This window comes from Leucoraja erinacea, chromosome 3 (assembly GCF_028641065.1).
Source record: "Leucoraja erinacea ecotype New England chromosome 3, Leri_hhj_1, whole genome shotgun sequence".
NCBI lineage: Eukaryota > Metazoa > Chordata > Chondrichthyes > Rajiformes > Rajidae > Leucoraja > Leucoraja erinaceus.
Genome location: NC_073379.1, coordinates 1,012,874 through 1,025,544, shown reverse-complemented (window position 1 = coordinate 1,025,544; position 12,671 = coordinate 1,012,874). Strand labels below are relative to the sequence as shown.

The window sequence follows — 12,671 nt, the reverse complement described above, 5'->3', positions numbered from 1 at the left end:
GCCGGGTCTATCCAGTCTTTCTTCATATGAAAGTCCTGACATCCCAGGAATCAGTCTTCTATGTACTCCCTCTATGGCAAGAATGTCTTTCCTCAGATTAGGAGACCAAAACTGTACGCAATACTCCAGGTGTGGTCTCACTAAGACCACACCTTCTGACATCATTGCTCCGCAGTTGGGAACTGCTCCGCAGTTGGGAACTACACATTCAGCCACCAAATTAATTGTTCGAGCATTCACTTCCTACCATTCTGGCATTCACCAGCGTTATCAAGGACCAGTCTCAACCCCCGGTCACTCCCAATGTCTCCCCACTCCCATCAGGCAAGAGATACACATGTCTGTGAAAATGCACACCTCCAAATTCAGAGACAAATTTCTTCCCAGCTGTTATCAGGCAACTGAACCATCCAACCAACAACTAGAGAGCATTCCTGAGCTACTTTCTACCTGATTGATGACCCTTGGACTATCTTTAACCAGACTTTACCTTGCACTAAAGGTTATTCACTTCATCATGTGTCTGCATTCTGTGAACGGCTAGATTGTAATCATGTATAGTCTTTCCGCTGACTGGATAACACGAACAAAAAGCTTTTCACTGCCACACGTGACAATAAGAAACTAAATTTGTTAAGTTGCTCCAACACTCCATTCTCCAAGGTCCTCTTTAAAACCTTCCAGGACAAGGGGTCACAGCTTACGGATAAGGAGGAAATCCTTTAAGACCGAGATGAGAAAAACATTTTTCACACAGTGGTGAATCTCTGAAACTCTCTGCCACAGAGGGCAGTTGAGGCCATTTCATTGGCTATATTTAAGAGGGAGTTAGATGTGGCCCTTTGTGGCTAAAGGGATCAGGGGGTATGGAGAGAAGGCAGTTACGGGATATTGAGTTGGATGATCAGCCATGATCATATTGAATGGCGGTGCAGGCTCGGAGGGCTGAATGGCCTACTCCTGCACCTATTTTCTACGTATCTATGTATCTAAACCTACTTTACAAACCACATTCTTAATCATCCACCTTCTTATGGTTTGACGTTTGATAAATAGATGTTGGTATTTTAGCCACTTTTAAGTGAAGATAATAGATGTTGTTGTAGTGGCTTGAAGTTCACAAAATGAGGATTGGAAATATGGGCTTGAGTGGATTGTTGTATCTGTGATTAACATCCCTCGACATATTTAGCTTGGGCAGCCTACAACCCAGCAGTCTGAAGAAGGGTTTTGGCCCGAAACGTTGCCTATTTCCTTCACTTCAGAGATGCTGCCGCACCCGCTGAGTTTCTCCAGCACTTTTGTCTACAGTTTGAACATTGATTTCTCTAATTTCAATTAACCCTTGCATTCCCTCCCCTCGCCCACCCTAGTCGTTCTACCAGGTCCACTGTTCACATCTTTGTATCTCTCTTGTTTTTCCATCTACCCCAGCCAACAATGGGCCATTGTGGGCTCCACCCTGCCTGATGTCATCTGTTGCCGGCCCTGATTAGTTCTGGCCTTTCCCCACCTCCAGTATATGAACCCCCCCACTCTACTTTCAGTCCAAGGGAGAGTTCCAATTTGAAATGTCACCTATTCTTTTTCTCCGGAGATGCCGCACAACCCGCTGAATTACTCCAGCATTTTTGTCCATCTTCGGTATGAAGCAGCATCTGCAGTTCCTTCCTACACCGATGGGTATGACAGGAATTATCGCTGGGATTTTAAGGGTTTCTTCTATATATTAACGATTTGGCTACGAATATAGGAGTGATTAACAATTTTGCAAATGACACAAAAACTGGTGGTAATGTTGATAGTGAAGAAGATGGCCAATGGCCACAGAATATATTGATCAGTTAGTAAAATTGGCAGATGCAATGGAAGGAGCAATTTAAGCCTGATGTGGATGAGGTGATGAACATTAGTGGATAAATAAGGACGAGACAGACATAGTGAATGGTAACAAAGCATTGAGGAACAGAGGGACTTAGAAAGATAGAAAATAGGTGCAGGAGTAAGCCATTCGCCCCATCGAGCCAATATGATACATTCAATATGATCATGGCTGATCATCCAAAATCAGTACCCCGTTATTGCTTTCTCCCCGTCTCCCTTGATTCCATAAGCCCCTAAGAGCTATATCTCTCTCTTGAAAACATCCAGTGAATTGGCCTCCACTGCCTTCTGTGGCAGAGAATTCCACAGATTCACAACTCTAAGGGTTTTTCCTCATCTTAGTCCTAAATGGCCAACCCCTTATTCTCAATCTGTGGCTTTCATGCACACGTCCATTAATGTTTCAAGCTGACAACAGATGTGGTTAAGAAGGCATACAGGAAACATTCTTTCATTAGCTGGGGTGAAGAATGTTAGAGCAGGGAAGTTGCGGTATAATTCCTCAAAGTGTTGATTAGGTCACATCAAGAAATGTCTACAGTTGTGATCTCCAACCATGTACGAGTCATAATTGCAACAGAAAGGTGATAGAGGAGATTTACCAGGATGGTAAACGCAATGCTAGCATTTATTTCTGAGTGCCAGGATACAAAAATAGGGATGTAATGCTGCGGCTCTATAAGAGACTGCTCAGATTGCATTTGGAGTATTATGAGCACATATCTAAAGAATGTGGTTCTGGCGCTGGAGAGGGTCCAAAGGAGGTTTACGAGAATTATTCCAGGAATGAGTGGGTTAACATATATTAGCGTTTGAAGCAACTGGGCCTGTACTCACTGGAGTTTAAAGATGAGGGGGGGGGGGGGACCTCATTAAAATGTACCGAATAGTGAAAAGCCTGGACATAGTGGACATGGAGAGGATGTTTCCACTAGTGGGTGAGTCTAGGACAGGGGTTCCCAACCTTTTTCATCCCATTTACCCATGGCAACTTTTCGAAAGTAAATTTACCCCACCCTGTTTTGCTCAGTAATTTGAGTTTACACTTCTACCATAATAAAGCAACTGACAACGGGGACATTTTAAAATACTGTTTTTAACATTATTATTTTGTTCAAATTTACCCCCTGGGTAGGTGAAATTTACCGGGGTAAATTTACCCCAGGTTGAGAACCCTTGGTCTAGGACCAGATGCCATCACCTCAGAATAAAAGGGCGTATCTTTAGAAAGGAGATGACCAGGAATTTCTTCAGAGGGTGGTGAATCTGTGGAATTCATTGTCACAGAAGGCTATGGAGGCCAAGGCCATAGATATTTTTAAGGCAGAGATTGGCAGATTCTTGATTAGCAGGAGTGTCAGGGGTTATGGACACTCCCTTCCGCAAATGGTGGTTGAGGCAGATACGACCATAGCATTTACAAGACTGTTTGATAGGCATGGATGCAGGGAATTGCATTAACTGCAGCGAATGGAGCTATATGGCATATGTGCAGGCAGATAAGAGTTGGTGGAGGAAGGAACTGCAGATGCTGGTTATACTGAAGATACACAATATGCTGGAGTAACTTAGCAGGTCAGGCAGCATATCTAGAGAAAAAAAATAGGTGATGTTTCGGGTCGGACCCTTCTTCAGATTGAAACGGTCTTGGCATCAAGTTTGGCACAGACATTGTGGACTGATGGGCCAGTTCTTGAGGTCTGTGTGTTATCTTCAAAATAATCTAAAGCTGCAATGGTTCTTGAAAATAGGAAGATACACTACTTGCATCAACCAAAAAGGAAGTAAATTGAAATCAGTGACCATTTAAGACACCAGCAGGAAATAGACATTAGTATTAAATATTCTAGTTATTTACTAAAAAGGTGGAGGAGCAGACATTTATTTTTGTTCTCACTTTGTCATCCGAAATAAAGACACAAAGTTCAATGACATGTAAATCTATTGACATTTTACAGTAACAATATTATTTGTGAATATTGAAACACTCACTTAAGTTCTCTGCTCAGTACAATATTTATTCGATTTTTAAGTGGCCTGTTCTTCTCCGGAATAGAGTGCCAGGTTTTCCGTCCCATGATAACAGCGTTGCACTTTCCTGATATTAATAGAAACACAGCAAGTGTCATTTCTATTGGAAAAAATTGAATAATAATGCAAAGTCTGAAAATGCAGATTGTCCGAGCTAGACCGATTCCTTCTATTCTTACCGCATTAGTAAGGTCACATATGCCTGATTTTAAAAGCCGTTCTACATCACTGTTCAGGTCACAGGTTGAGGGTGGCAAATGTATGGAGGATGTTTTTGTTATTATCGCATGTACCGAGGTACAGTGGAAAGCGTTTTATTGCCTGCTATCCACTCAGCGGCAAGACTATACACTGATGCAATCGAGCCGTCTACAGTGTACAGGATAAAGGGAATACTGTTTAGTGCAAGATAAAGTCCGGTAAAGTCTGATTAAAGATAGTCCGAGGATCTCCAATGATTGGGCTCAGGACTGCTCTTTAGTTGTTGATGGTTCAGTTGCCTGATAACAGCTGGGAAGAAACTGCCCCTGAATCTGAAGGTGTGCGTTTTCACACTTCTATACCTCTTGCTTGATGGGAGAGGGGAGAAGAGGGTGATACTCTTCCTTGATTATGCTGTTGGCCTTGCCGAGGCAGCGTGAAGTGTAGATGGAGTCAATGGAAGGGAGACAAAAATGCTGGAGAAACTCAGCGGGTGCAGCAGCATCTATGGAGCGAAGGAAATAGGCACCGTTTCGGGCCAAAACCCTTCTTCAGACTCTGTATCAATGGAAGGGAAGTTGGTTTGTGTGATGTTTGTAGGATTTTCTCTCCAATTTCTTGCATTTTGGATGGAGCTGTTTTACGAGAGGCATAGACAGGGTAATCAGAGTCTTTTTCCCAGGATGGAAATGTCAAATAATAGAGGACATACGTTTAACGAGGAAAGGGGAAAGTTTTGTGGACATTTGTGAGACAAGGTTTTTTTTTTTTAAAGATGCAACAAGCTGTAGATGCCGGGAACACACTATCAAAGGAGGTGTTAGAAGCAGATAGCTCCGCAATGCTTAAGAGGCAGTTAGACAGACATGTGAAGAAGATGTGTAGGAAGGAACTACAGATGCTGGGTTAAACCAAAGATAGACACAAAATGCTGGAGTAACTCAGCGGGGCAAGCAGCATCTCTGGAGAGAAGGAATGGGTGATGTTTTGGGCCGAGACACTTCTTCTATGTGAAGAAGATGGAGGGGTAGAGAGTTACAGACCATGTGCACGCAGATGGTATTAGTTTAAATTGGCATCATACTTGGCACACACATAGAGGGCCAAAGTGCCTGTTCCTATACTCCACTGATCCAATATTCACATTTGCCTGATTTTAGCGACAACTATGAGTCGGCCTACAGGGAGGAGATCCAGCTCCTAGCAGCATGGTGCGCTGACAACAACCTGGCCCTTAACTCCAAGAAGGCCAAGGAGCTCATTGTGGACTACAGAAGGTCTAGGGGTGGCACGCACATCCCCATCCACGTTAACGGGACGGAGGTGGAACGTGTTTCCAGCTTCAGGTTTCTGGGGGTCAACATCTCTGATGACCTCTCTTGGACCCACAGTACCTCAACTCTGGTCAAGAAGGTTCACCAGCGTCTCTTCTTCCTGAGGAGACTAAAGAAGGTCCATCTGTCTCCTCAGATTCTGGTGAACTTCTACCGCTGCGCCATCGAGAGCATCCTTACCAACTGTATCACAGTATGGTATGGCAACTGCTCTGTCTCCGACCGGAAAGCACTGCAGAGGGGAGTGAAAATTGCCCAACGCATCACCAGTTCCGCACTCCCCTCCATTGAGTCTGTCCAAAGCAAGCGATGTCTGCGAAGGGCGCGCAGCATCGTCAAGGGCTGCTCTCACCCCAACCCTAGACTGTTTACCCTCCTACCATCCGGGAGGCACTACAGGTCTCTCCGTTGCCGGACCAGCAGGTCCAGGAACAGCTTCTTCCCTGCAGCTGTCACACAACTTAACCCTGCACCTTGGTGATTGCCAGTAAACCCCCCCCCCCCCATATATATTCTGCTGTTCATTATTCTATGTTCGCTCTTCTAGGGGGATGCTAACTGCATTTCGTTGTCTCTGTACTGTACACTGCCAATGACAATAAAGATTTAATCTGAATCTAAAGCTGTATCGAGGCAGGTTTATGCTTTACACGTATGATGGTGAGTGCCTGAAATGCGCTGCAGGTGGTTGGAGAAGATATGATTTAAGAGACTTTTTGATAGACGTGGATGTGAGGAATTGCATTAAATGCAGGGAATGGAGCAATATCTTGGCTCTTGGCTCACCTCAAAGCCTGCCTCCCCCCCACACTGGACCCCCATCAGTTTGCCTACCGGACCAACAGGTCTACAGAGGACGCCATATCGGCGGCCCTACACTCTGCCCTGACCCACCTGGACTACAACAACTCCTACATCAGGCTGCTGTTCATTGATTTCAGCTCTGCCTTTAACACCGTCATCCCAGCCAGCTTGATCACCAAACTCAGTGGACTTGGCATCTCCACCTCCCTCTGCAACTGGACATTGGACTTCCTCACTAACAGACCACAGTCTGTTAGGGTCAATAACCTCACCTCCTCCACTATAACACTGAACACCGGAGTGCCACAGGGCTGTGTGCTCAGCCCTCTCCTCTACTCCCTCTTCACCCACGACTGCATCCCAAAGTACGGATCCAACGCCATTATTAAGTTTGCTGACGATACCACGGTAGTAGGACTGATCAGCGACAACGATGAGTCAGCCTACAGGGATGAGATCCAGCACCTGACCACCTGGTGTGCCGACAATAACCTCATCCTCAACTCCAAAAAGACGAAGGAGATTATTGTCGACTTCAGGCAGACCAGAGGAGGCAGTCATACCCCCATCCATATCAACGGAACTGAGGTGGAGCGCGTCTCCAGCTATAAATTCCTCGGAGTGCATATCTCGGAGGACTTGTCCTGGTCCCTCAACACCTCCAAGCTTATCAAAAAGGCACAGCAGCGCCTTTACTTCCTTAGGAGGCTCAAGAAAGCCCACCTGTCCCCCCAGATCCTGACCAACTTTTACCGCTGTACCATAGAGAGTATCCTGACCACCTGCTTCACGGTATGGTACAGCAGCTGCACTGCTGCGGACAGGAAAGCACTACAACGGGTGGTGAAAACCGCGCAGCACATCATCGGTGCCCCGCTCCCTGCCATGGATGCCCTCCACCGAAAACGGTGTCTGAGACGGGCTGGGAAGATCATCAAAGACCCCTCACACCCCAACCCATCAGGGAGGCGGTACAGGAGCCTCAGGTCACGTACCAGCAGGATGAGGAAAAGCTTCTATAACAACACAATCACACTGCTGAACTCGGAGTCCCGACGATAGATTTCTCTGGTCCTTCCGTCCCCCTTTGTTTAATCATTCTGTATTTCCTGATTATTCTGTATCTTCTCTCTTTCTATCTTTTTCTTGTTTTTTTTCTCTTTATGTACAACTACTACGGACTGACGCAAAACTGCATTTCGTTGTACTGATACTTGTATTTGTGCGATGACATTAAAGTTGAATTGAATTGAATTGAATTGAATATGGAGGATGTGCAGGCAGATAAGTGTTGGTATCAAGTTCAGCACAGACACAGACAGGCTGAAGGGCCAGTTCTCATGCTGTACTCCTTTATGTGTCCTCATTGCTCAAGTTGCCCGATTTTAAAGGTCTCAGGCCTAAATAAATATGGTGCCTGGATAGTGGTTAGTTTGGACATTTGCCCACATTTGCGTATACAGCACCATCTAAAGCAAGAATCTAAATGTAAACAGTACAACAGTGACACAAAGTGGTGGAAAAGCAATATTGCAAATGCCCAACACAATAATGCTTATAAATAGGTCACTGAAACAAGAGAAGGCATCTAATTATACCAGAACAGCAGGGCATCACTCAATTTGAGACTGTTTATGGGTAGCGTTGTTGATTAACTTCATCTACCTAACATGGCTCCAGTTCCCGTGATATACATAACTATCTCTCCTGGAAGAACCTTCTGCATAATGTACTGTTTTCCAATTTCATTTCAGAATTGACTTTAGGCGGCATGGTGGCGCGGCGGTAGAGATGCTGCCTTACAGCTCCAGAGACCCGGGTTCGATCCTGACTACGGGTACTGCCTGTATGGAGTTTGTATGTTCTCCCCGTGACTTACGTGGGTTTTCTCTGGGATCTCTGGTTTCCTCCCACTCTCGAATGACACACAGGTTTATAACCATATAACAATTACAGCACAGAAACAGGCCATCTCGGCCCTTCTAGTCCGTGCCGAAAACTTATTCTCCCCTAGTCCCATCTACCTGCACTCAGACCATAACCCTCCATTCCTTTCCCGTCCATATACCTATCCAATTTATTTTTAAATGATAAAATCGAACCTGCCTCCACCACTTCCACTGGAAGCTCATTCCACACAGCTACCACTCTCTGAGTAAAGAAGTTCCCCCTCATGTTGCCCCTAAACTTCTGTCCCTTAACTCTCAAATCATTACAAGCTTGGCTAATTGGCTTGGTTTCATTGTAAATTGTCCCTAATGTGTGTAGGATAATGTTAGTAAGCAGGGGTCGCTGGTCGGCGCAGACTCGGTGGGCTGAAGGGCCTACTTCCGTGCTGTGTCTCTGTATCAGTAAACTAAACTAACACTGCTTGGCTCTCTTTAGTTTAGCTCAGTTTAGAGATACAGCATGGAAACTGGCCCTTCACCCCATCGAGTCCATGCCGACTACTGATCACCTATCAACACTAGTTCTATGTTACCCCACTTTTTCCATCCACTCCCTACACATTAGGGGCACTTTTACAGAGGCCAATTAATCTACAACCCACACGTTTTTGGGGATGTGGAAAGTAACCAGAGCACCTGGAGGGAACCCTGAGAGAATGTGCAAGCTCCACACAGATGCGGTCAGGATCAAACTCGTGTCTCAGGCGCCTGTTCAGGATTTTTCCCCGGATGGAAAAGTCAAATAATAGAGGGCAAAGGTTTGACAAGGGACGTGTGCCACAGTGCCACCTATAGTGAGATTTTCCCCACACATATATTCTGGAAGGCAAGTCTCTTGATATTGTCCTGAACATTTTCCTCATTGAAAAAAAAATTCTTAAAAATCATCCTTCCATCTCTAAATTCAAGGAACACAAAGCAACTTTATACAACCGTACTGAATGTAACAAGGTCCTCTTTGAAGGAGACACACAAATTCAACCTTAGCTGCTGTAAAAGTAAATGATCTAAAGCTCCCAATGGGGCCAGAAGTTGCTTTTTAGTTGTGTGACATTCAGTGCAATTCTTCAGAAGCGTCGGCAATACCTTCTACTGATGGGGTGGATGTCATCCTCTGAAAATGTTTGAACTCTTTGCTGAAAATATATAAAAGAACACATTTGAAACAATTTCTTTAAGAGAATGCAACTAAAATTTGGAAATGTAGCCATTTGTATATTATTTGCAACATTTTGTGAAAGTCTAATTCTTGAAGAAACCTATGGTTACAACTCATGTCAATGTTACGATTTAGGGGGATAAAAAAGTTAATTGGGTAGGGATGGGGAGAAATAAGAAGTTTCCAATTGTCTATTTCATTCAAACCAGAAATTTGAATGTAAAATGTTCCGGGGACCAGCTTATCTAAGTTCATAAATTCTAGGAGCAGAATTAGGTCATTCAGCCCATCAAGCTTTTGCAGTTTCTTGTGTCCTGGCCTAATCGTTTGTTCACCTCTATTGTTTAGTTTAGATACAGCGCGGGAACAGGCACATCGGAGTCCACGCCAACCAGCGATCCCTGCACACTCACACTATTCTACACAATAGGGCCAAATTACAATGGAAGACAATTAACCTACAAACCTGTTAGTCTTTGGAATGTGGGAGGAAACCCACACGGTCACGGGAAGAACGTACAAACTCTGTACAGGCAGCACCCGTAGTCAGGATCGAACCTGGGTCTCTGGCGCTGTAAAGCAGCAACTCTACCACTGTGCCACCATGCCACCCATGCAAGAGATATCATTCTATTATATTGCCTGATGAGATGGCATTTCGAATACTGTATTCATATCTGGTCTATCTACCCAAGGAAAGATAGACTTGTACTAGAGGGAGTGCAGCGAATGTTCACCAGTTTGATCTCTGTTGTATACACTGGAATTTAGAAGGATGAGAGGGTATCTTATTGAAACATATAAGATTATTAAGGGATTGGACACACTAAAGCAGTGGTTCTTAACCTTTTTGGCACCAGTATGCACATACACGAACAAAATACTGTATGTGGTATGTACCTTTGTTAGGTTCCTAAACATGGGCTTAACAAATTGATATCTTATTTGCGTCCTTTTCATGACCCTCGGCAAAGCCCCAAATGACCCTCAGGTTAAGAACCACTGCACTAGAGGCAGGAAACACGTTTCCGATGTTGGGGGAGTCCTGAACCAGGGGCCACTGTTTAAGAATAAGGGGTCCACCATTTAGAACGGAGATGAGGAAAAACTTTTTCACTCAGAGAGTTGTGAAAATTCTCTGCCTCATAAGGCAGTGGAGGCCAATTCTCTGGATAATTTCAAGAGAGAGCTAGATAGGGCTCTTAAAGATAGCAGAATCAGGGGATATGGGGAGAAGGCAGGAATGGGGTACTGATCGGGTTGATCAGCCATGATCACATTGAATGGCGGTGCTGGCTCGAAGGGCCGAATGGCCTACTCCTGCACCTGTTGTCTATTGTCTAAGCCAATTAAGTTACAAACTTGTACATCTTTGGAGTGTGGGAGGAAACCACTGAGAAAACCCACACAGGTCACGGGGAGAACGGACAAACTCCGTACAGACAGCACCCATAGCCAGGATCGATCCCAGGTCTCTACCGCTGCGCCACCATGCCGCCCTATTTGGGCCAAATGGGCTGTTTCCATGGCTCAAGAGTCTTTTGAGTTTTGTAAGAATTAAATTAAACCTCTTTGAAATGTACAACATATTTTTTTACATAACTTGGCAGGGATAGATGTAGAGACAATGTTTCCACCAGCTAAGGTGTAGAGAGAACCAGAGGTCACAGTCTCAAATTCAGAGGACTGACTTGCTGAATTTGCTATTTGACCAAATCCAACCTCTCCATAACACACTATTCTAATATTGCGCTATCGTGTTCAATTCACCTTTGCTAGCACCTCTCCTCACACGTTCTACAAATTAATATAGAGGACTCCTCATTCATGATAGACACAAAATACTGAAGTAACTCAGCGGGACAGGCAGCATCTATGGAGAGAAGGAATGGATGACATTTCGGGTGGAGACCCTTCTTCAGACCGAGCAGACAGCTGACCCTCATTGTAAATATAAAGGTAGACATAAGGAACTACAGAGGCTGCCTCCAAAATAGACACAAAGCCTGGAGTTACTCAGCAGGTCGGGCAGCATTTCTGAATAGATATATTCAAGATATATAAAATATTTTTAGATGTTCGGGCAATCTAGGGATAGGCGGGATTAGAAAAGTGGCATTGAAGGCCAAAGGGCCTATTCATGCTTCTTTTTCTACAGCGGATTCATTAATCATGCCTCATTCTGACATACAGCATGGAAACAGGCCCTTCAGCCCAAATTGCCCTCACCGGCCAACATGTCCCAGCTACACAAGTCCCACCTGGCGGCATATCCCTCCAATCCTGTCCTATCCATGTACCCGTCTAACAGTTTCTTAAACGTTGGGACAGTCCCTGCCTGGCCTTATTGATGCAAGTGGGCACTCTGATCCCAATCAATTCCCGATTTAAAAATAAACAGAGTTATCTGCAATTGCTCTCTGCCCCCTGATATTATGAACACAAACGGCAGGCGACAGCATATCTGTTTAACATTGCACAATGTCTCGGGACCTTTGGTCTATTCTCACAAGGAACTCACCAAAGGCTCTTTTGACCAAATCCATATTTCAGGAACAATATATTCAAACGGGTAAAATGCTCCATCTGAAATTATTCCACCAAATCTAAGAAAGTAACCGGCCGCTCTTGTACATTGAATGTATCCGCTCAGAGTTACAGAACATGTAAATGAATGACGGTGTATTTCACTAACATCAGGATATCTGGCACGCCGGCGTCCCAGCGCTAACAGAGGGCAGAGGAAGGCTTTAACAGTTTTAAAACTGCTCATCATAGGAAAGAAAACAAAACAATTGCAAGAAACCTGATCTGAAGGATTGTTATTTATTTGGTTAAAGAAAAAAAGCTACAGAATCATTAGGTTGGAACACAAGAGAACTATCTTAATACACAAGGCAAAAACACTGGCTTGTCAGAGCCCAGGAGATTGTCTAGGTTTTGTGTTTGACAATTCTCTGTGAGAGCTGATGGATAATCCAGGGGAACACACCGAGGGGAACTCGGGCTCCGCGTTACTTGCCTCAATCTTATCGGATGCCAGGGAAAGTTCCCATTATTACCGATCCCCATGTTCGGACAAACGGCGACGATGGAGTTGATCAGACGGGTCATCTTCTCCTCTTTTTTATTTTATTATTATTATTTTTTTGTGTTTGTTTTAAACCGGTCTTTACGAGCGAAAAGCGAGACTTTGAAGAGCGGAGTGAAAGTGCGCTCCTGGCAGCAGCGCGGCAACAAGAACGCGCCAAAATGACGTCACCAGAGCAGCCTGTAGCTAATTTACAGACACAGAGGATTGATACAAAG

General features: G+C 44.6%; 1 protein-coding gene across 2 annotated transcripts in view; it reads right to left on the bottom strand.

Moving 5' to 3' along the window:
• Window positions 1-12,671, bottom strand: part of dhfr (dihydrofolate reductase) — a 49,996-nt gene extending 37,325 nt beyond the window's left edge. The window contains exons 1-3 of one of the 2 annotated variants that reach the window (XM_055631145.1): window positions 12,385-12,671; window positions 9,290-9,339; window positions 3,877-3,982 (exon numbers count right to left, since the gene is read on the bottom strand). In XM_055631145.1, the coding sequence (XP_055487120.1) occupies window positions 3,877-3,982; window positions 9,290-9,339; window positions 12,385-12,476 (248 nt within the window). In that variant the 5' untranslated portion in view covers window positions 12,477-12,671. The remainder of the gene's footprint in view (window positions 1-3,876; window positions 3,983-9,289; window positions 9,340-12,384) is intronic. The other variant, XM_055631138.1, reaches the window with a different exon arrangement.